Source organism: Lathamus discolor, chromosome 3 (genome assembly GCF_037157495.1).
Source record: "Lathamus discolor isolate bLatDis1 chromosome 3, bLatDis1.hap1, whole genome shotgun sequence".
Lineage (NCBI taxonomy): Eukaryota > Metazoa > Chordata > Aves > Psittaciformes > Psittacidae > Lathamus > Lathamus discolor.
The window spans coordinates 114,905,598-114,930,597 of NC_088886.1; the positions used below are offsets into that span (position 1 = coordinate 114,905,598).

General features: G+C 40.9%; 1 protein-coding gene across 4 annotated transcripts in view; it reads left to right on the forward strand.

The window, feature by feature from the left end:
• ZEB2 (zinc finger E-box binding homeobox 2) overlaps nt 1–25,000 on the forward strand; it is a 116,674-nt gene that overhangs the window by 89,761 nt on the left and 1,913 nt on the right. For all 4 annotated transcript variants that reach the window (XM_065671252.1, XM_065671253.1, XM_065671256.1 and 1 more), the window contains 7 exons: nt 755–826; nt 7,193–7,381; nt 8,091–8,305; nt 10,812–10,920; nt 11,811–13,780; nt 15,790–15,970; nt 24,911–25,000. The exon at nt 24,911–25,000 is cut by the window's right edge and continues 1,913 nt beyond it. In XM_065671252.1, the coding sequence (XP_065527324.1) occupies nt 755–826; nt 7,193–7,381; nt 8,091–8,305; nt 10,812–10,920; nt 11,811–13,780; nt 15,790–15,970; nt 24,911–25,000 (2,826 nt within the window). The remainder of the gene's footprint in view (nt 1–754; nt 827–7,192; nt 7,382–8,090; nt 8,306–10,811; nt 10,921–11,810; nt 13,781–15,789; nt 15,971–24,910) is intronic.

Below are 25,000 nucleotides of genomic sequence, written 5' to 3' on the forward strand. Positions count from 1 at the left end.
GATGGAGCTGCATGCAGCCTCTTTGAAAAGCTATTTTAACTCTCTCTGAACCCCCAGTTTCATGGAGAGTACACCGATCCACGCTAAATACATAGTAAATAATTCTACACATATCATGCTCATTTGCATGTGAATTAACGCAATTTATGGCCATAAAGGCAGACTTTGCCAGCACACAGAGTGCACAGAGGACGCAAACAAATAGTACGGGCAGAGGAGAATTGCCCACAGTTGAAAAATTGTTACATTTCTGAACCGCTTGATATTAATACATGCTGTTCTTCAAACGAGGTTAAAATGAAAATGACAGCTCAGATCTATGTGACAAGATAGAAACAGAGATATGCAACTTCTATCTTCCTTTTGTATTTGCAGCTTCTTCCAGGTATAGATCTCACAGTGTCTGTTAACTGATTATTTCTTTTAAACACAGGAAAAAAAAAAGAACAAAAAATTCCCTCTTAATCACCTGTCTGCTTATTAGATTTGATACTGGGAAAAGCCCTTCATTTACTCCAAACAAATAGTTCTGTTTTCCACCACTCACTGTCATGTTTAAAGTAAATAAGTTCTCGGCCATCCAGCACCGCTGAACTCATTCAGTTGCCAGAACAAAGCCATTGTACAGAGGTCCACAACAGCCCTTTTCTCTCCTTCCCATTCCAAGATCTTCCCTGTTACCACAGTGTGCTCCCTAGCTTTGTAAGCAATTCAATAACGTGCAAATGCTAAAGTGTGCATGCTTATTTCACAGAAGAAATGAAGGAAGATTATGACACTATGGGGCCTGAAGCCACAATTCAGACCACTGGAAACAATGGTACAGGTAAGGTATTGCATGATATGAGTGTTTTTTTCTTCAGTACCTTGTAGAATTAGCTGTGCATGAAGAGAAGTAGTGACAAAACAATTTCTTTCTTATTTTCAGTTGAATAATTGGGAAACACATAATTCTCCCGTTTTTTAATTTTTTCCCCCAATTTGATCACAATGGTGCAGCAACAAACTCATTTGGTGAGTCCTTGCTATCCTTCTTGTGCCTGCAATGTTCCAGCCCCTAAATCCCTTTAACTGCTTCCTTGCGAGCTAATAGTTTTCAGCAGCATGAGGAGATGTTTTCCCAGTGAGGGTGAATCTCATGTAGTTTAAAGTAGCTGGACCAAGGTACAGTAGTCTTTCAATGAGATAAACTGTACCAAAAGCTTGATAATGAGGATGGGGTGCACCCTTCTTGGCAGCTCCAGATTCTCATAGTGCACAGAATAAGCTACTTCAGAGACTGAAAACATCTTTTCAGCAAGACATACATAAACCCCTTACATAGACACACAGACGCACACTTTAAATGCATATTTATGAGATTATTATGTTTCTTTCTGGCTAATCTTTTGATTATTTTTATTTTTCCACATCTCTTTTTCCCCCCTCTCCTTAGAAATTAATACATTTTGTAGAACAAGAAAGTGGACAGAGATATTTAACAGGCATCATCTCCAAGTCATCGCCTCTCTTTTTTCTGTAGTAGAGCAAAGCAGCAAAAGGTTTCTGTTACTATTTTCTAATCCAAAAGAATTCAGGGGTTTATCATGTTCTTTCCAAAGGCCACAAGACCCCACCCCATCCTCAGCACAGCTGAATGCCATACATCGTTCAATGTTTCTTTTGCATTTTGTCACAATTTGAGATGTTGCAGATAGCCCCGACTTACACAGTTAAAAGGAAGAATTTTCTAGTGTAAGTACATTTCTATGCATTCCATTATGAGATTTAGTTTACAGGTAATGCCCTCTACAAATATTACTGTAAAAGGTGGTACCTAAGTCTTGCAAGGATTTTATTACTCACACTTTCCTCATGTTGGTTACACCCACATAAAACCCCAATGCTCTTATTAAGTAACACAAGAAATTTACTTTATAATTCTTGAGGGGGAAAATAATAGGGAAATAAAACCATGTCACTGCGTTTTTCACCTATTAGATTTGTTATGCATGAAAGGAAGGTGGCATTGAGGCTCAGTTTATCACTACATATATAGTTGATAGTGTTGCCATACAGAACTGGATATGTATGTATTTTAAAAGCTTTTTTCTTTTTTTTTTTTTTTCCCAAGGGACATTAATAAGGTGACAAATAGTGCTTAGTACTTGGAGAAACTGGATTTTAAAGGGCGCCTGATTCAGAAATAAGACTTGATAGTTATCTGAATTAACATTACCAGAGCGTTTGAGGTCCCCTATCAGTCCATGTGACTTCCTTTGCACATATTTTCCTTACCATGACAAGCTTTGGCTCTTTCATACTTGCAATGTGACCTGCTTGAGGGGAAAGACTTCATGTCCTCTTAGCTCCTTCCCTTTCAGTATCTGATGGTCTCTTCTGTCTGCTCCACTTTATCCTCACCACATATCTTTGGGGGCAGGGTGCTGTTGAGCCTCTGCACAGCCCTGTCCTATGTCTGCGTGGGGTCCATGGGGTGCTCTGCCTCTTCTGAAACCAGTTTTCTGGGGAAAAAGATAACGGTTGCCCCTATCCAGCTTGGTGCACTGCAAACTCGCGGCTCAGAGTGCTTTGCATTTAGGCGGTCTGCATTTAAAATGCAAAATCTGCTCTGGATGTTGCAGCTGGCAATTCCTTACCCAAATGTCCTGTGCAAAAACCCCAGCCTCCCCTTCACTCCAACGGCTATTTGCTGCAATGGGCAGCTTGCACAAGTAACAATTATAAGTTGCCTAGTGCTCTGCTGGTGTTTAATTCAAATCTTTTATCACTGAGTGGTTCAGAGCCACCTCCTCCAGTGGACACTGATGCCTCAGTAGTTTGGGTAGAACGAGTTTCTGTAATGGCTGCAGTCTCCGTAGTCTCTTAAGAGCTATGTCAGATTATTTAGACATATTAAGTCGTCTGGTAAACTAAATGCCTTTGCCAGTCTTTTCACCTTGAGTGGAAGGTGCCAGGTGACTATTAAGATATGCAGCACCCTTTATGCAGAGTAAAAACTACCCAGCTGTGCCTGTGGAGGTGCTCCAACCATTATTTGAGGAGGAAAGGGAAGATGTCATTAGAGCCGTTGGAGATCCTTTCTAACTAATGTGGAAAATGTTCAAAATTTTCTTCCTGAGGCTCACTAAAGGTTTTATTTCTGAGGGTTTGTCTTCAATTCTGCCTTGCAGATCATAGGCAGATTTAATACTGATGTTTAATAAAATAGTTGAGGTGAGGCTGAGACTTGACCTGATGAAAGTTGGATCAGTGACTTCATCTTCACTGAGAGCCATACCACAGTGACCTTCTGGTCTCCAGGGGAGCCCTATGTAGGGCTTCCTACAGATTAACCTGGGCTCTTCCAGATGGGTCAAGGAGACCTCTTGCATTTAATGCAACATGCCTCTACCTCTTGACACCAGAACTCATGGTGCTCCATGACCTGGGCTGAGCGCAGAGACAGGAGATACAGCTTCAGACTTTTTCACATACATCCAAACGAAAAGTTGCTGTAGGTGCATGCAACAACTGCAGTGCATTTTTAGCATCAAATTCATTGCAGAATGTCATTAGCAGAGAAAGAAAAAAGAACAAAAGAAAAAGTCTCTGTTATTAAATTATTCTGCTATTGTCAGAATGGCAACTTCCTAGTTGTACTTATCTATACTTTAATCAGCTACATTTTTATAATGAGCTATGGAAGCTTTATAGTGGAAAAGCAAAAAGTGACCATTAGAATGAAAATTTTAGTTTTTGATCCTGCTACATTAATTTGTAAATATTTCTGGATTTTCTGAAATAGTTACTTGACGAAATGACATTTTGCAGAAGAGGTTCTTAAAATGTGAATGAATAGATTTCTATGGTTTATTTTATCCTACCTGTTATGGTTATTACAGCTAGGATGTTTGCAGAAAATAGATTAACAAAATCCCTGTAAACAAACAGAAAATTTTTCCTGGTTTTGATTACTAACATCTGACAAGATCCAAGTAAAGATCTTAATATAATTTAAAGAAGGGGAAAAAAATGCTTCAGGGGAAGGAAAACAGAAGTAAAACTTGGCAGGTTGGAGGACAGGCCGTTTTCAGGCTGTAATCTGTGTGTACCAATGGGGGCCTCTCACTTCCTGGCTAATGAAGGCTGTGGTTTTATTAGCTTTGTTTGCGATTAAGGGCAGCTATCACCATCTTGCAGGATGAGTTCCCACACAAAATAACTGGTCTCCCAAGCTCCTTGAACCTCTCTTGCTTTATCTTGAAAGGTCCTAAATGCCTCCAAAGATAGCTTTCCTTAAGGCATTTTATTTTTATGTGACATGGCCACATCAGCTTTTGGAGCTGAAAATATTTCTGCTCTCCAGGCTCCAATAATTAATTAAAGAAAGACTTATTTGGTGAGATCACCCACCATACATCTCTCTAAAATTCTTGCATCGCAGGAGGGGATGTGCAATATGTGTGCGGTGTCAGCCCACGAGGAATCTGGGAACATGACTTTCTGCATGGAAAACAAATTAGGACAAGGGGAGGGAAGCAAGCCTTTCCCCCAGAAACTGGGAGAAAAACCTAATGGTTATCAGATGGGTCTTTTTAGTAACACTGGGTGAGCTTCCAGCCATGTCTGAATTGTCATTAACATCTCTGGTGAGAAACCAGATACACATGGTCACCTTTTGCTATTCATGTTAATCTGCAGTGTTGCAGCACTGGTTGTATTGTTTCAGTTAAGGATCTGTCGGCTTTTCCACTAAATCCCCTTGTTTTTAGGGGTTTATAATGTAGACATAAACATTTGCTTTAGCTCCCAGATTGCATGTGCAGACATAGAAGCTAAATAATCCAGAGAATTAGGAAGCTGAGTCCAGTAATATTGCAGCAGTCTACCACAGCCTGTTGGATCAGCCTCCAGATAGATTTGAGAACTGGGAAGGAAGAACCTCATTTGCATTCAAATTTGGGACTGAAGCTCCTAATATTAACTCAGGGCTTGCTTGGTTGGTTGAATCCCTGTCCCATAAATGCAGTTACAAGCTCCAAAAAGCCCCAGCCTGCCTGGAGGAGAAGGACATATGGAGCCAACCCTTGGAGCCATCTCACCTTTACCCGCTTCTATGTCTCCTCTCTGGAGAAAAGTTCTCTTTCCCTGCTTCACAGGTAGCATTTACTCAGTCACGGCCTGAATCCGGAAAAAAAACCAAAACTTGAATCTATTGCTAAGCCACGAGAAGGAGCAGAGATGGGATAGTGTTAAGCTGGGAGGTGGAGGATCTTACAACAGCTGGAAGATCTAGGCATAGCAAGGGAATGAAAAGTCAGGCTTCCAGTGTAAAAAGTAATGCCTCAGCTTTGTTCTGATAAAAGCAAAAAGTCAAAACCATAGCCTGACGCTCTTCCACATAAGAGGTGTACTTCAGTAATCACCATTTTGTTATATTTCCTTCAGAGATACAAAATGGAGGTGAGGTACTCAGTCTTTGTCACTGCATTTATACTCCCTTTCTCTACAAGTTGCTTTTTTTTTTGGGGGGGGGGGGGAAATGGAGATATTGTTTCTCATGCTAATAGCATATGAGAATAGAAGCTACAGAAGGACCAAGAGAGGAGGGAGCTCTGCAGTGTTCTAGTAATTCTCTATGCTGTGACAGGAACAGAAGTTTCCTTTCAAAGGAGTCCTGTGCCCTGTGCGATTTGGTCACTATCAATAAGTACTGCAGAAGGGCTGAGGAGCTGCTCAGCTCATAGCAAAAGTAGGGCATATTTGTCTCAGCCAGAGGATTTGATTTTATCTGCTGAAGGGATGCGGTTTGCATAAACGAATATCTACTGTTATCAATGATGGCAAGATCAACAATTCAAATCAGGCGCTTTCAGGTTTCCAGTTGTGCTCCAGTCAAAGGCCATGTCTCATTTTGACTGCCAGCATCCCCTTGCATTTTTGTAGGAAACTGAGGCAAAACATTTACCCATTTCCAAGCACCAAGGAGCTGGTTAGTCTCTCGTTTCCAGCGGTACAAACTGGAATAACCATGTAGGCCATAACACCTTTGATTTCCACAAGTTTACTCCATATTGCTCTCTGTTGCCAGGGAGAGCAGAATCATGCCATTTGATATTTTACTTTTACATGAACTGTAGGATAGTTTATGGCGTCGCTTCATAGTTTTATTTTATCTAAGGTGAAATACATTAAAAATGTAATCAATCATAAACTGCTCTTTTCATTTGCGGTCAGTTAAAAACAAGTATATTTAATTCCCTGCCACCAACTGTGTCTTCCAAGACTTGTTAATAAAAACAAAAATTAAAGAAAGAAAATGATTGGCTTTTTTTTTTTCTTTCCCCCAGTGTAATTATATTAATATTTTTACACAACATCCCAGACTTTTTAAGATCTTTTCTGTATGCAGTGTTCATACATGGAGGAGAAAAGCTTATTTTTAGTAACAGGATGTTTGGTGGTTGAGCATATGTTATGTTTCATAGACATTAAATGGACGATAAAAAATTTAGTTTACATTTGAGGAAAAGAGGAAAAAACTCTTGTACAGACTGTAAAAGTGGTTTTAGGCTTGGTATCCTTGATATGGTCTAAAACATGTGGTTCTATTTGTAGAAATACATGAGGCAATACTTCTAATAAAACAACCTACTCTCCCACTGTAAGTTAATTTTTCAGGGAGAAAAAAAAAAAAGGTGCTCAATTCTCTTCTCGTGCCTGCTACAGAAGAGCAGCCCAAGGCAGGACCTGTGTTGGAGGAGAAGTGGTTTGGTCTTTACTACTTGCAACTCCCGTCTCTTATGTGGGTACTGTTTGTGGGATCTGGGGGCAGCTGAGCTTAGTCCTGTAGGTTGAGCTGCATTCCTGACAAAAGCCATGGGTCTCCCGGAACTACAGAAGGTTCAGGTTCCATTGATAAAGGACTACACTGCATTACCCAAGCCTCATAAACTTCTCCTGCTGACCCATAGAACCCATGATCCTGTTAATTTAACTGCCCACCTTTACTTCCATCTATACTGGTGGAAACCCTGCATTAATTTTATTAGGAGCTAGAGTAAGACCAATAAGAGTGTGGATCCAGCTGCAGCCCCAGCCTCGTAGCTCCAGTACACCAACTCAGCCTGTACGTAACAATGTTAACTGACCTCAGCTCTTGAGGATGATACACTCAAGCCCCTTTTCTCTCTCCCTTCTCTCATTTTAGTGAAGAATGCAAATTGCACGTCAGACTTTGAGGAATATTTTGCCAAAAGGAAATTGGAGGAAGGAGATGGGCATGCAGTCAGCATAGCAGAGTACCTGCAGCGCAGCGACACAGCCATTATTTACCCCGAAGCCCCTGAGGAACTGTCTCGCCTTGGCACTCCAGAGGCCAATGGGCAAGAAGAAAATGGTGAGGCTGTAATTCATTTTTAGCCAGTATCCTGACCTCGTGCAGCTGTTGCAATTATAAATGCACTACATGCCTGGGTGTTTACCTTAAAAATTGAAGAACAGCTGCAGCGACACGGAATTTCACAAGCAAAGATTGGGGTTGTAATTTCAGTGTATTGTGATTTTTTAGTCAGCAAATTTGTATTATTTGGCGGGTGAACTGAAGAGCTGAATTTAAACAGGGGAAAGGCTGCAGTTCTAGTTGGTAGTTTGGGAAGTTTTAATAGAGTTTTAACGCAACAAAAGACGGGGTAGCTGGCCTATTGCTCTCCTTGATAAATAATTGGAAAAGCTTCAGTAGGAAGGGTTCTGTCAATGGCATAAGTAACTTAATGAGCTGGGGCTGGAATGCAAATCGCTGATTGATCGGGAAAAGTATTTCTTAGTTTTCCAGCCAGCCAAGTCTGCGGGAGGAGCGATGCCTGTAATTAATTTCCTAGCACGGTCCAGAGCGGGTCGGGTCTCGCAAGTCTGCCATGGGTGTGCGCAGGTGCTGGTGCCTTCCGCCACTGGTTGGAAGTGCCGTCCCTCCCTCTCGGGCAGCAGATTGCAGCGATTCCCCTCATACCATCCCGGGCAATCAGCCCATGAGCTGCCATTGATTTGCTGACCTTTTGGCCTGCCTCTCTTCCTCCCTGTCTCCCCCACCCCCCCATCCCGGGGCACAGACCTGCCACCTGGAACTCCAGATGCCTTTGCCCAACTGCTGACCTGCCCCTACTGCGACCGGGGCTACAAGCGCCTGACGTCCCTCAAGGAGCACATCAAGTACCGCCACGAGAAGAATGAGGAGAACTTCTCATGCCCTCTCTGTAACTACACGTTTGCCTACCGCACCCAGCTCGAGCGGCATATGGTGACACACAAGCCAGGGACAGATCAGGTGGGGGGCTGGTTTTAAGTGATTTCTTTCTGTAATAACCCCTTAGAGAAACGATATTGCTTTGATTGGCAATCATTATTAATTTTTCATGGCATTTTGAAGATGCAGATCTTTTAATGGTAATAGCTTTAATTGAGGTCTAAATGATTTTTTGATGGTCTCTTCTAATATGATTTAATAGTCTTATGTTCACGATCGAATGAGTGTGTTAATTTCTAATTTAGAAATTTTATTTGCACTTTAACTTGACTTTAGTTTCGTTTTTATGTTCCTCAAAAAGTGAATGAAACTGTAGCATTTTAATTATACATTATTAAACATCTCAGCAATTTTAATTCCATTTTTTACCTAGTTTTACTTTGCAGTGTTGCAAATAGGAGCTCCAAGACATACTAAAAGATCCGATAATATTTTTTCATTACTTTTTGAGTAGCCTTTTCAATCATGTGAAATTATGCGTCTTTTGTATAATCGTTTGTTAAACATAATTACGCATTTTTAGAATAACTGTTCCTACAGTACATATAGACTGTCATTTGTGATTGTGCCACTAACACATGCATGCACTAGAATTGCGGCATCACTATAATTTGTATAGCCCAGCAGTGTATCTGCAATAAATCAAAGCAGTTTTTTCCTCGATGTGATGCATGTAATATTATATCAGTGCTGCGTTTAAGGAAATGCTGCGTATCTCAAACAGGTGTCTGAACTTCCTCAGTGTTCCTAAACAGGCTGGTGATAGACCTTTGCCACAAAACTCAGTACATACCAGCAGAAAAACTACTCCCGTCCTCGCCAGAGAATTACTTCTGAAAACCTGTCTTATGGAGGGCTGTAATGGAAACTCAGATTAAAACTTAAATAAATAGATGTGTGCATGGTGTCATATTATAGAGGCTTTATGCCTTATTTATTTTTCTTATAAACCTGAAAGTCACGATCAGTTGTATTTCTCTTGGTAGGTTTTTCTCAGCATATGGTAAGTTCAGTTAGGCAGACACACATCTCCTAATAGTGCAATTTTTGCAATTAGCATTTTTAAGAGAACCCTATTTTTTGTTTGATCTTATATCAATATAAATGATTCTACAGTGGCTTCTGCTCTTCTTTCTTTCCCATGGCTTTTCCAGCAGACAAACACATTTTGACACATATATTTTTCCTAAACTGATCCACCGTAAGGTTCTTTCTTTTGCTTCATATCATTAAAAACACTGGGTGGAAAAAAAAACCCCGCCTGGATATTCATCCAATGTAACTGCCTGAAATTTCACATGCGAGAGCATGCTGGTACTGGTGCATTATGAATGGTAGCTTTGGTGTTGAAAAGTCTCCTCATTTGCTCATGGCATTTACAATTAGTAAATTAAAATGATTGTATCATATTAACAGTGGCACAACTAAAGTTTATAGTAGTCCTCGGAGGGCGATGGGGGGAGACAAAACAGCTGTTGCTGTTTGTTTATGCAACTCAGCAACATATGAGCGCGGGTCCCTCAATGGCGCGCAGCGGGCTGGGCTCTGCTTGATCTTTGAAGGTTGCTGCTGTTTGAACAAACCTCCCTGTGTCCCATGTAACACCATCTGTCTCGCCAGGAATGTGGGAAGAGGCAGCACACCCTCGCAGTTGTCATACCATTTCGGCGCTGCCTTTTTCTTCTTTTTTTTTTCTTTCCCCTTCTTTTTTTCCTCTTTCTCCCCTCTCCCTCCTCCTGAAATAGGCTTTTGTGTTGTGGCCACCTGCAAAAGTCTGACCTCCTACCTTGAGTGTGCAGAGTGTTTGGCTGCATTATGATGAATATTATTACTTTTTTTACATTTTTTTTCTGTCCAAATTCAGTCTTTTTTGTGCTTTTCTTGCTTGCTACAAAAAGGTCAGCTGCCTTTGATTGTATGTGTATGCCGCTTTTAACTTTCCCTTGCCCCTCAGAAGAGCACCAACAGGAAAACATGACACTAAAGGTAGCTCAAGTCTTCCCTGCTGCTCTATGATTTTAAAAAAACATTTTCCAGCATCAGCTCATGCCGAAAACGCAGCCTCCTCTGCTTGATAATGAACTGAATCTTACATGAAATTCCAGTAACGACAGTGTTTCTGTCTTTCCTCCACAAGCAGTAAACCGAATTTTTAAACAAGCAGAGTCACACACGTTCAGAGTCTGCTAGGAATATTAAGAGCCACAAATCTTATAAAACAGTTTCTCTCATTGTAAGATACCTTAAAGCAACACATTTCTGATGAGAGACTTAGGAAATAATTCTAAAGCAAATATTGAATGCTTATGTGAAAGTACTTTCTCATTTGTTTCAGTTTACTGCCAACATTTTGATTTTTATTGCAACACTGATGAGACAAATAAACGTACATGCAGACCTTTTGGTCAGCTTGATAAATTTAGAGTCACATTAATTTTGGTTGTTTTTCTTTTTTTCTTTTTTAATCTAGGAATTCATGGTTTCTCTTGCATAAAATTTATGTTGGTACCTTTTTTTTTTCTCCCAGCACCAAATGCTGACCCAAGGAGCAGGCAATCGCAAGTTCAAATGCACTGAGTGTGGCAAGGCCTTCAAATATAAACACCATCTGAAGGAACACCTGCGAATTCACAGTGGTGAGTAGCAGAGGTGCTGGTGTGCTCATTTGCATTTTGTTTAATTAGCTGAGTTTTAAAGACTGCTTAAAATTTACACAGTTCTGCTTCTGGCTTCTTGGAGCTACTAAGGTCTTTCATAAGTGATATCTGAGTCATCCTCATTTATCATGCTGTTAATACCACAGTCTCGCTGAAAGATTTGGAAATAGTAAAGCTTCCTGCATATAATATAGATTGTTTGTTTGCCAGTTTGAGTTCAGAAGTGTTCGGACCTGAAGAGCCTGTTATATTTGCCATAACAAGAAGTCCCCCCAGGTGAAATACAGCTCATATTCTCAGATAACGATTAAGCGCAAAGCGTCTCATTGTGAATGACTTTTGCATGTGGCTCTCCTTGACGCAGCATTCACCGCACAAAATGCCACCAGCCTCTGCCCAGGCAAAAGCTTCCACCAGTACTGATGTGGAGGTGCTAACATCAGGATTCATTGTCTCATACCATGCTTATTTCCAGCAAAAAGTCCATTTTTTTTTGAAAAAGAAAAAAAAAAAAACCAAACAAAAAAACCCCCACAAAAACATATCAAATTTGAACAGTCTGGATTTGATTTGACCCCCCTTGCCACAGGGTACTTACCTCTTACAGGGTAATGTGAAATGGTCAGTCTGGTGCCAATCTCACACCTTGGTGGTTGTTGCCAGCTGAACACTGTGGATCTAAACTGACTTCAATTCCCCTAGAAAGAGTGCAGTGGTGTAAAGCAGCGGTGGTGTACGGCCATATTCATGGAAATAGTATTTTCCGCACTTGGTGAACACGCAGACTACCAGTTGGGTATCAAATGTGATCATTTGCAATTATAGCAGCAATAACGATAATTAACATTTGGTTTTAATTATCTTTTTAGGTGAAAAACCATACGAGTGTCCAAACTGCAAGAAACGTTTCTCCCATTCTGGCTCCTACAGTTCGCACATCAGCAGCAAGAAATGTATTGGTTTAATCTCTGTAAATGGCAGAATGAGAAACAATATCAAGACGGGTTCTTCTCCTAATTCTGTATCTTCCTCTCCTACTAATTCAGCCATTACACAGCTGAGAAACAAGCTGGAGAATGGCAAACCACTTAGTATGTCTGAACAAACAGGCCTACTGAAAATTAAAACAGAACCACTAGATTTCAATGAATATAAGGTTCTTATGGCCTCACATGGGTTTAGTGCAACTAGTCCTTTTATGAATGGTGGACTTGGAGCAACCAGCCCCTTAGGAGTTCATGCTTCTGCTCAAAGTCCAATGCAGCACTTAGGTGTAGGGATGGAAGCACCACTGCTTGGGTTTCCTGCGGTAGGCAGTAATTTAAGTGAGGTGCAGAAGGTCCTACAGATTGTGGACAACACGGTTTCCAGGCAGAAAATGGACTGCAAGGCTGAAGAGATCTCCAAGTTGAAGGTTTACCATATGAAGGATTCATGCTCTCAAGCTGAGGAACAAGGAGTTACCTCCCCCAATATTCCCCCTGTGGGTCTTCCAGTAGTAAGTCATAATGGTGCCACTAAAAGTATTATTGACTATACATTAGAGAAAGTCAATGAAGCCAAAGCTTGCCTCCAAAGTTTAACCACAGACTCAAGGAGGCAGCTCAATAACATTAAAAAAGAGAAGCTGCGAACCCTAATAGACCTGGTAACTGAAGACAAGATGATAGAGAACCATAATGTATCCACTCCATTTTCATGCCAGTTCTGTAAAGAAAGCTTTCCTGGTCCCATTCCGTTGCATCAGCATGAGCGTTACCTGTGTAAAATGAATGAAGAAATCAAGGCAGTCCTTCAGCCTCATGAGAACATGGTTCCCAACAAACCTGGAGTGTTTGATAAGCAAACTCTCTTGCTGTCATCAGTACTTTCTGAGAAAGGAATGACTAGCCCCATCAACCCATACAAGGACCACATGTCTGTACTTAAAGCATATTATGCTATGAATATGGAACCCAACTCTGATGAACTACTGAAAATTTCCATTGCTGTTGGCCTTCCTCAGGAATTTGTGAAGGAATGGTTTGAACAAAGAAAAGTCTACCAGTATTCAAGTTCCAGGTCACCATCACTGGAAAGGGCCAGTGCCAAGGTGGCGCTGGCTGCCACCAACAACACTCCCACTAAAGACTCTTTGTCAGCCAGATCTCCAATAAAGCCTGTGGACTCTATAACTTCACCATCTATAGCTGAACTCCATAACAGTGTTACTAATTGTGATACTCCTCTCAGGCTAACAAAACCTCCTCATTTTACCAATATTAAACCAGTTGATAAATTGGACCATTCTAGGAGCAATACTCCTTCCCCTTTAAATCTTTCTTCCACATCTTCTAAAAACTCCCACAGTAGTTCTTACACTCCAAACAGTTTCTCTTCTGAGGAGCTTCAGGCTGAGCCTTTGGACTTGTCTTTACCAAAACAAATGAAGGAACCCAAAAGTATTATAGCCACAAAGAACAAAACAAAATCTAATAGTGTAACTTTAGAACACAACAGTGTTTCTTCATCATCTGAAAACTCAGATGAGCCACTGAACTTGACTTTTATCAAGAAAGAGTTTTCTAATTCAAATAATCTGGATAAAAGCACTAACCCAGTATTTGGTATGAACCCATTTAGTGCCAAACCTTTATATACAACACTTCCCCCACAGAGCGCATTTCCCCCAGCCACTTTTATGCCACCAGTCCAGACCAGTATTCCTGGGCTGCGACCATACCCAGGATTAGATCAGATGAGCTTCCTACCACATATGGCCTACACTTACCCAACTGGAGCAGCTACTTTTGCTGATATGCAGCAAAGAAGAAAGTACCAGCGGAAACAAGGATTTCAGGTAAATTGTTGCAACTATTTTCCTTTGAAAGGCTACAAATTAGTATTTTGTGATATGTCCTTTTACAGAAGAAAAAACCTGAAGCAATATTCAACATTTGCAACAAAATTAGTAGAGTTTATTTTAGTCTGAACTTGCAAAAATGCAGTGAAATAGGAAAACAAACTGCAGTTACCCTAAGAGTACCTCTACTTGGATGCAGAAACAATATTAATACCTTTGAATAGGCATAACACATGGTTTTATTCTGTTAAGTGCTTAGTCATTTCTTATTAGAATTTTGTCTAAATAATAACATGCATGAAAAGTCCCATCCTACAGGAAAAAAACCAAAGTGAAACTTTGTAGGGAAACTGATCTCTGCAGGGCAGTGTGTGGTAAAGGGGCAGTGTGTGGTAAAGGAGCAGTGGGAGACCTCTTGGGAATCACCTCCACACTTGGATGCAAATCTGTATCCCTGTAAGTGGAGGTCCATATGGACTTGTAGCAGCTGTGTCCCACTGAAAGCCCTCAAAGCTTCCTCCTCCATGTTTCTGGGGGGGTTGTTCACTCACCATGCATGGGAAAGGCATTCTGTCTTCTCATGAATGTCTGGGGGATAAGAAACATTGACATGCTGTTTCCCCATAGCCCCTTCTTCAGCCCACCTACTGCCCTTCCCAGACCACCAGTCCTGTAATCCTGCCAGTCATCTGGAACAGCTTTGAAAAAAACCTGGAGATTAAACAAAATTATTTGGAGAGGTAGCAGCTAGGGACCTTAATCGCAGAGGAAGTCTTTCCCTGGACATGTAATCTGTGTCGGCACTTCTTCATGCCTGGGTACAACATTTAATCCTTTTCTCAGAGTCAATACATGACTAGCAAAGGATTTTGCCACTTGCATTCCTACAGCAAAGAGCTGCTTTATGAAAGTCACATACTTTTATATCTTTCTTCTGGGTTTGTTCAGATATAATGTACAGAGTTTAGTTAAATGAGATTAACTGATTATAGATTATTATTTTTTTTTTATTTTTTTGCATTTGTGCATGTTCCCTTATGTCCTATTATGGTCTATTAGTAATTTTACTGACTAGTAAATGTTTTATAGTTTCAGATGTGAAAATCAGGTATGGTTTTACATTACAGGCTGCAATCCCTCTTTGCACAATAGGAGCGTAAATAGCACTGCACCTCCGTAACAGCTGTTCCACTATTCCAATTTACAGTACATCTGCCCTCTTTGTAAATGTATTTAAGCCTATTTAATCTTCTCTAATATTAATTAGTGCAAACCTAGTCTAAGAAAACCGAACAGTGTGATAGCAAATGGAAATGTATGTTATCATGCAAGTTTGCACTCTCTTTGGATCAAGACAAAATAAATATCAAGAAATTTAATAATTTACTGATCCACATTCATTATTGCTTAATGCTGAAGGCTGTTTTAACATAGATAGAACATTGATAAAAAGTGTTATTAATATTCCCTATTTCAAATTACAAAATTAAATATAAAAATATAGCTTGAGGCCTTTAGTCGGGAGACATACATTTAAATGGATTGCATAATAATAACATTTGTACCTAAATATAAAATTCAATTAAAACCTTTCTACAGATACAGAATATAACCAAGTTTCTGTGTTTTGCAAGGAATGATCTCCTAGGTGTTGCTTACACTTACACCTGTAAAATATTACAATACCTTTTGCCGTCCACAGAGAACCTCCCCTTTGCTTTTTCTGCTCCTTGAAAATATTTAGTGCTGAGATTATAAATATGGTCCAATTGTGTAAATCATACTACTGCAGAGTGCTCAAAGACAGAAAGTTGGTCTAAGACATAGAAGGCTTCTCATTTTTTCCACAGTTCTCATCAGATGTAGTTTCATTTCCAATGGGTTCCTAAGCTGAGAGGACAACCATCCTAATCAGACATGATTTTGACTTCTCTCGGATGGTTGGTTCCTCCATGGGAAGGCGCGGTGGTAGAAATGGGGGTCACTGACGGGTGGTTCCCTCACAGGGAGAATTGCTTGATGGAACCCCAGACTACATGTCCGGCCTTGATGACATGACGGACTCCGACTCCTGTCTGTCCCGAAAGAAGATCAAGAAGACAGAAAGTGGCATGTATGCATGTGACTTATGTGACAAGACATTCCAGAAGAGCAGTTCCCTGCTGCGACACAAATACGAGCACACAGGTAGGATGGCCGCGCGTGCCAAGGGGAGGGTTGAGGTCCATGCTGTGCTCTTCACAGTCTTTCACAAGTACGCTTGTGCAGTGAATGGTTTGGAAAGTGGAGAGGCTTTCAATAGGGCAGAAAGGACATCTTTTGCTCAGTTCAACACATTGTTTAATTCTTTTTAATAGTAATTGCTGGGTGAAGAGCTGTTGGATGTGATGGGGTGAATCCTGGCAGGTGCTATGCGATGTGTCGTGCTGAGCACAGTAGCAATGGTGGCACTCAGCATCTTGCAGGATAAGCCCTCTTCAAATAAGGCAGGCCCTGGCACTCGGAAAGACCTGCAACTTGGTCAGCACAAAGTCTGGCGCAGGAAGCAAGGGTCACAGTATATTTCTTGTTTCCTAGACATTATCTGACCCTGCACCATTTAATCCTATAGAAGAACTTCCAATGACGTTAGCAGCATGAGAGCAGGCTCTGGCTGAGTTATCTGAAAGTAAACTGCTCACAGGGATTGCTTTTGCTCTGATCTTGCACGCCAGCAGCACAGGCAGGTTGCATTTCACTTTTTTGCTTCTCAGTTAATTCCCAGGGAAGGCTTCTTTCTTTCCCAAGTAGGGACTGATTTTTTTCTAGTTCAAGGAAGTTTGCCAAAGCTCAGCACGGATTGTCAGCTTAAAAAACATTTTGGTTTGAAAAAGACCCTCCATCACACCTATGCTGGCCATGATTCCCCTTGCAGGCAGTGCTCCCTTTCCCACTCTGTCTGGACAGGCATGAGCCCAGAGGTGGAGAGCTCTCCACGAGGGATACATCAGCTCAGTGTGTTTCACTTAGGGGAAAATGGGACCGGAGCTCCCCATATAATAGAGATATCAAGTTATATTAGACAAAGGGAATGTGAATTATCATGTGAATTATTGTGCAGCAGGACATAAACCAAACACCAACTTCCTAGAGTTAGAAAAAGCTTACTCAGGAGGAAACTTTCCTTAACTTTGAAAGCTGAGTCCCAGCTCAGGAAACGAAGAAAGTCACATCATCCTTCAATCTCACCATGTGATGGTAAAAACCATGTACCTCTCTATTAATACATCTTCCAGGCCGCACATAACTATTTGGTATTTCATATATGAAAAAATTACAATTCAGAAGTGGACTGTGCCTTTAAAAGAATTTTCTTTATTTTGTTATTTTCCTTCTTATACTTCCAAATTTTAAGATAATCCCACACAGGAAAATAAAAAAGAAAGTAAAAATACATATGGGATTAGGAAAGAAAATTAAAAGCAACGTTTTGGACTAGATCAGCTAGTTCATTGCTGAAATGTGCTTCCCACTACGTTATTCAGATCAAATTGTTTATTCAGTAGAAGAAGCTTTGAAGGCTTTACGTCCCTGCACCTTTTCTCTCCTGAATGATTTTATTACAGCCATCTGCAAACATTATGGCTTACTACACTAGTACTGTAAAGCTCTCATGTTAGAACTGGCCTTCATATATACTGGGATCTGGACATATGGTTGAATCCCATAAAGTTGGTAGTCCATAAGGTCGACAGACATATGGTTGAAAGGCTGAAAATTTGACAAGCTGAAATGTGTGCAATCACCTTGATTTGCAAAATAAACTGCATTTGTAAAAGCAAAAATATGTTCTGGTCTTTAAGTAGCACAGGAACCTACTGCCTAGAAAAATACCACACAGCTGCAGCGTAGGGACTTTTCTTCTTCTTTGCTCTGTCCCTTTCAGTTTCTCAGCTTTACATCCATCAATTTTATTGGACTCAGCCTTATGATCCAGAACGTGTATACGGTGTCATATTTAATACGCTAGAACTACAGCACATCATCAAGCTTGAGTGTGGCATTTAGAGACAGGAAGGATGGTCTTGTGGCAAAGGCACAGGTGCTGAGGCTGAGGGAACTGCACCCTTTTCTGCCTTGCCACAGGCTTCCTTTGTGAATTTCAGCAAATTGCTTCACCTTCTTTCACCTTTGCCCATCTTTGAGATAGAGGGAAATGATACCAGCCCACCTCTCTGGGCTGCTGTAAATCTTAATCCATGCAGGTTGAGATCCTGTGATAGAACTTGCTGTATAAATTGCGAAATATTATTAACGACACTCTTGCTTTTATCCTCCACGCATCACGCTAATGTTAGATAGAGGTGGCTGGAGCTGTGAAGACCTTGGCTGGGCTAGCTCCATCGCAGATCCACAGCCTTCAGGAGGCAAAATGCACTGGGACTTCGGCTAATAGCTTAGTGTGCATCTTAAGTGAATTTCAAATTAATTTGATAGTTTTGAAAAAAGCTTGCAATTGCATTTATAATATAGGTATGAAATTGCAGTCTGTTCAGTGGAAGGAGCCAAATTGGAAGTATCAGCCTCTTCTGCATTTGGGATCATTCTAAGAGTAGGCCCAGATTTTTCAGTCAACTTTTTGAAACCTAAAAAAAGAGAAAAGGCTTACTTTCAGAGTGTGTTGCTGTTTTCTGACCAGCTGATCACGATCTGTTGTTACTTCATTAAAAGCATATTTTTAGGAGGAACACTTCCTGTCTTTCCTGGAGAAGCACAAGTACTGGATTTTTTTACACTGATGTCCTTTTTCCTGAGTAAAAAAAAAAAAAAATCTATGTGCTTTTTTGGTCTTTGCTTTTTTTGATATTTGAACAATTAGATTTTTATTTGTCACCACTTTTCATGGTTCACAAACCCATTGCAAACAATGCTAGAATGAGGGTTGAGAGATTCAGACAGAGGCCATGTTCCTGCTTTGCAGCCCCTAAATATTTACCCCACAGAAATCATCTGGAGCAAAAAATAACATTGACAGATGAAACTACATGAGATGCCCTAATCATGTGTTACACCAACTGCTGTGAAGGAGAAAACAGGAATGTCACTGAAGTATTGCAGTGGAGCTGTTTCACTTCCAGGGCAAGAAGAATGGGATTTGGCCAGTTTTTTGTGTCAACCCAAGAACTTCTAGTAGGACCATGTGGACGCAAATCAGGGAGCTCTGCCATTACCTCTGTACTCCATGCCTCCCACAGCTTGAGTACAGTAGGAAAAGGGGCCCAGATTTCACAATCCATAATTTTTAATTTATGCAGCATTACCAGTATTCTGCAATAGCTTCTAGCTTCATGTGGAAAAGGAAAATTCATTGTGTTACTGCAATGAGTGAAATGCCTTGCTTCTGGCATCTGAATCTGAAATGTAGTGTAGAGGCCACTGCTTGTTGCAGGACCAAATTCTGCCAAGTTAATTTTGGCATGACGTTTAATTTTAAGAGAAGATATATTGTGCCTCTGAGAATTTGAGCTTCACAAGATCCTATTTCTTTAAAACCAGGGAATGCAGCACTGTAATTAGGGTGCGGAGCATGGCAGGTAGCACAGGAATTCAGTGCTCACATTATTTTCCTGGGAAGTCTTATGAACTCATCCTAACTTTGGACAGGTTGCAATTGGTTGAGTGGATACTGCATGTGCCTAATCTCAGATTTATCCATGCTGCTTAGCACAAGGTTCAAGAAACTTTCCATACTAAAGATGAAGATGGTTCCCTTCATGGTAAAGCATTGGTACCATCTCATGAGCAAAAAAAATTGTGTTGCAGATAAGGAGGGCAAACAGTAGTGAATAAGTGAGCAAGAAAGCAAACAGAATGTAGCATCTGGAAATAAGAGAAACATCCTAGCTCCTGGGTAGCAATCCAGCCCCCCTTGGTCATCAGGGCTGTGTTGGGCTGATTCAGGAGTAAGGTGAGCATCTGGAAATAAGAGAAATATCCTGACTCCTGGCTACTAATCCAGCGCCCTTGGGTCATCAGTGCTGTGTTGGGCTGATTCGGGAGTAAGGTGAATTTGTTCTCCTGTCGTCAACACCCATGTCTGCTACACACCAGCTTTATCGTAGCTTCCCAAGGAAACTTGCAGTGTGCTTGCTCTGCAACAAAACCTGGAAACAGTTTTTCAGAATCCTACCTAGAAATTTTAAATCCTTTCATTGTTGTTCTATATTACATCATATTCTATTTTATTACTTGTGTGGGCTGTCGAGGGCCTCATAACTGTGCTAGTGCTTTCATCCTTTCCTTTTCCACTGTATATTTTATTAAGACCTCTTTTATATTTTTGTAGCTTTCATGCTGATGCAAGCACTAGTTTTATTTCCAGATTGATTCTGTAAACTAAATATTGTTCTTGAGCCTGGTAGCAAATCAGCTCTCTCTGGCTAGTATTCTGAATTCCCAGCTCAGGAGTTTTCTTTATTTAGAGCTTGATTCATAAAAAATTTACATGCTATTTAAAGATTATTTTTTCTTGCTTTACTCTGATGCAAGTTTAGAATTCCCTCTTTTACACTCAAATAAAGAAAAAAAAAGGATATATTCTATGCTTGTGAAATCTGTTCTGTAGACAAGGTCTTCTATTGAAAACGGAACAGGTGCAGCTTGGGCAATTATATATAAATTGCATTTATCTGGCACCTTTGACCAATTCGCTGTGCTCTGGCCACTAATCCATCTCCATTGGGACTACAACTAACATACTAACCCCCAAGCAACTTCAAAAGAACCGCCTTCAAAAAACAAAAACAAACTGTCACAGAAATGTTTCCTTCTTTCCTCCAAAGAGTGGGATTTCTGTTTGGCCCCCTCCCACAGAAAAAAAGACCTACTTGCCTTAAGCAAAGGATGGGTGATATTTAGTCTGGGACCAGTGTCAGCTTATGATCTGACGTCTTATGACTTTTAAGGCGCTGCAAATGTGAAACTCATAGCTTTTTCACTCAAAGGCTTTTAGCCCAGGAAGATTGAGAGATACTTACTGTTAGAGGTTTTTTTGTTGTTGTTTTGTTTTGACAGAAACGCAATTCTAGAGACTTTGCAAAGAGATTAGTTATAATTTCCCCTCTGTAAATTGAGTGCAGGCCCCCGTGGGAACCTCTTTTTGCAGATGATGGAATAAAAAAGAGCCCAAACATTTTCTTCAGATATTTGAGAGGTATTTATCACTCGGTTTCACTGCAAAATGTGACATCTACCTCATGCATCTACCTCACGTATCTACCTGATAACACAGAGTGTTTTGTGAGCCCTCCTGTGAGGTGCCATGGGCATCTCTCTCAGTTCAATCCCCACAGGGTCGACAGGACGACACAGGTCATCTGAAATGAAACTGGGTAAAATGTGGGGAAGGATGTTCAGATCTGCTTTCTTTCAACCCATCTAGTCCACTGATTTGATATTGCACAACAATGCTCTTAGTGCATGCTAGCTAAATAGCTTACAAAGCATTCAGAACTACTTAAAGTTGTAGGTTCTTCCCAACCACCTACAGGTGTAGGTCTCCTCACCCACGTACAATTCTAGGTTCTCCCTATCCACCTACAGCTGTTGACTTATCCCCATCAACTTACAATTGTAGATTTATCCCCATCCCCAGTGTAAAATACCTTACTTCAGCTTTATTTTATGGCCTACTAATGCATTGTAGGGATTAGGTACTCCTTTTAAATGGTTGAAATACGGGGTTTTGCACACATGGGAGAAAAATAATTCTCCCACAAATGTTCAGAAACCTGATACATTTAAAAACATATTTCAATTAGTGTTGTAACAGCTGCATGCTGTGCACTGCTAAGGTATGTTGTATGGTGTCTGAACAAAGAACTTTGCTCAAGCTGTCATGTTCCCTCAGATCAAAACTGAGTCCTTGATACGGATGTGGTAGACTAAATAGCTCTAGTTTAGCCTTTTTAGTACTAATATAAATTAATATGAAAATACAAAGTATTTTAATCTTCTCATTTCAAAATTAATATATAAAATATAGATAATTTCCTGCCAGGCTACCACTTTGCTGGCTGGAGGGAGGCCCCAGGTATCATAAGCAGGAAACGCAATATTGAATGAACGCTGCGTGCAAGGGATGAGCAAAGCAAAGACTGAGGGACAGGCACATAGCCCAGCCTCGGGGAAGGACAGGTGGAGACAGGTCTGGATGAGAAGCAGTGGAGGTGGCTGACTTCTGTTTGGAGAAAAAGTGCTGGACAGTTGGATGGAGCACAGCTGTGGGGTGAGAAGGGTGTAGTGGGCATTAAAAAAAACAGGAAATAACAGATAAGGAGCATTGCTGTAGAGAAGTGGAACAAGATGAGGGCTGGACTTATTGATGTTGGGGAAAAGTAAGTCAGAAGGAGGGACTGAGACAGCGTGGGCAGCTCAGTGAGGAGGAGGACACAAAAAAAGCCCTGAGGAAAAGCAGAAGGACTATGAGGGAAAAAAAATAAAGGAACAAAATTAGCAACTATGGAGATACTAGCAAAGGGATGGTAGTGTGTTGCTCTGAGTGAGCTCAGCAGGACGGCTAGGATGAGGCAGGGATGCAGGCAGGCCTATCATCTGGTGCATCCAGCTGGGTGGTTGGTGGCATTGGGAAAGCTCCCACCTCACTCGTGAAGGTTTTCTTTGGGCAGCACTGAGGTGTAAGGAGTGCTTAGGTCAAGAGTGCTTTGGGATTTTATGCTAATTTGAGTAAGTGACTAAATCGTGCTAAAATCTCCAGAGCTATGACTGTGGGATTTCCCCACTGTGGCAAACTTCTGCTCCGAATCCAGGTAGTTGCTTCACAGCTCTGGATTTGGTGCACTTCCAGGTCAAGGCAGAAATGCATAATTAGGAAACAGATCATAAAAGCAATACTGCTATAATCCAATATACCAAGCTTGAATTTTCAGTTTTACTCTAAGGGGAAATAAAGAAGAAAAAAAAAACCCAACAAAAAAACCCCACAACCCTGTATGTATGCAAGATTAGGAACTTCTCATACAGAGAAATGTAGTTTGAGTCCCAATTTCCAGGCATCCACTAATTCTTCTGTCATTTGGTTTATTCTATCTGTGGTTTCTCCTGTATTTTCCTTCCTGCCAGATCTCCTTCATTTCATAACACAATTTTTGGCTTCCTTGAGTATTTGTTAATCGCACCTTATTAAATGTGAACTTTCACAGTGGGGCTTGAAGGTAGCTGTGACTAGATTGGGGGGAAAAAAGTCACATATTCCTTAGTATTTGTTCTTAGCAACTTTGCTATGGAAATGAATTCTTTTTATGCCTCACTTTTCCTGCTCTCACATACTGGCAGTGACTGCAGAGGAAAAGAAAGCAGATCAGATTCATCAAAGAGCAGTCAGAGTTTTCCTGGAAGTTGAGATCCTTCAATGGTCTGAAAACATCTTTTTTTTTTTTCCCTGCTGGATTTCCTTCCATGTGGACACTACCACTGATAGTTTCCCATCTTTCCAGCCCTTTTCTCTTGGCTGGTGTTTTCTACCCTCCACCATAGTCTTCTCTCTGCGCTTGCTTCTTTTAGATTTAAGAGAATACCACACTTTTACAACTGACAGGATGGGAGGGCTCTGGTGTGAAGTTTATTTCTGTTCAGGTCACATCCCACATTAGCTAAGTGTGGTAAATACGCCTGAGGAATCAGACCACTAATAAGTTCCTAACAATCTGCTCTAGCAATAAGACATGAAAAGCAGGACTCTGCATTTCAGGCACTGAATACCACCATTTTTATATATGTAAAAATTGCACAAACTAAAAAATAATGACTAATTGGCACTGTATCTGCCTGCATAGTTGCACCACTCTGGAGCATTCAGTTGAATGACACTAAGATTATAATTTGACATTTCAAAAATAAAAAAAATCTGGCTGAAGGTACTAATGTTTGATTTTGTTTTTTGCCTTCTGCAATCTAAGTTTGGTGATCGGTCTTCACTAATTCCAATCTTTGCACCATATGTTATGTCTGGATATCTCACGGTTGCATCATGCTTTGCTGAGTTTTGTCGTGTGGCATCATGCTGACAAGTATTTTTTGTCAGCTCTATTTTGGAATTAAGCTTTCAGTATGGCAGTTCTGGAAGGTGTTGAAGGCATTCCTGTGCTATTTGTGGCCTGGGATCAACCAGATGTGTTTAGGCTTGGCACTGGTTTTGAGTTTCAAACATTGGTTCGAAACTGTCTGAAATGCCAAAGGAAATACTGTTTTCTGCAGCTTAACACTACTTTAGCACTCAGCGAGTGGCTGACAACATTTTATTTAGAAATCCCTTATGCTTCTGTGGCAGATGTATATATTTGTATTTGCTCATGTGGTGGGGGAAAAATGTCTTTCGGTCCTTGAGGGTTTCCTCCCCCAGTCAAGGGCTGGAGGAGAGAGGACCCCTGCAGCAGCTTGGTGTGTGTCCAGCCTGTGTCCTCCTGCCAGCAGCAAATAGCTTAGGGACTCAATGAGGCCTGACTCTCTCTTGCTGTCCCTAGACCCTCCGTGTATGTTGGCTCACCCCAAGGTAATCCGTGGTGGGCTTGCCTTGGGGTGTTATAGGTGAGGAACGGCTGGCAAGCAGTTGCTTGCAGTTATGTGGCACCACTGTCAAAGGCACAAAGATAGGATGTTGGCTTCCTGCTATTCATGAGCGACTTATACAAAGAAAACTTTAAGAAACAAAGGCCTTCTCTACAGGCTAATCTCTTCAGCAAGGCGTGGAAAGAAATGCGACATGTATATGATGCTGTCAGCAGAAATATTTATAAATAGGGATATTTTTTGAACATTTTCATGGGTGTCAGCTGCTTGCTAGAGCTGCCAGTTTTCCATTGATGCTCTCTGAATCATTTTCTTTATTATTCTGAGCTGCTTGAGTAAAATTACTACAGTCAAACCCATCCAAAGTCTAAGTTGTAGCATAAATGTGATTTTTTTTTTTTGTTTTGTTTCTGCAATTGAACCTCCTTTAAAAAGGAGAAAGTGGGGTGGCTCAGGTATCATGTTGCTCAAGGACCTGAAAGAGTGGAGGGAGAGAAAGGGGTGGAGAAGCCATCCATCTCTGCCACTATAACCCATATGTCCTCTTGTCTTTCCTTACAGGAAAAAGACCACACCAGTGTCAGATTTGCAAGAAAGCATTTAAACACAAGCATCACCTGATCGAGCACTCGCGCCTGCACTCCGGAGAGA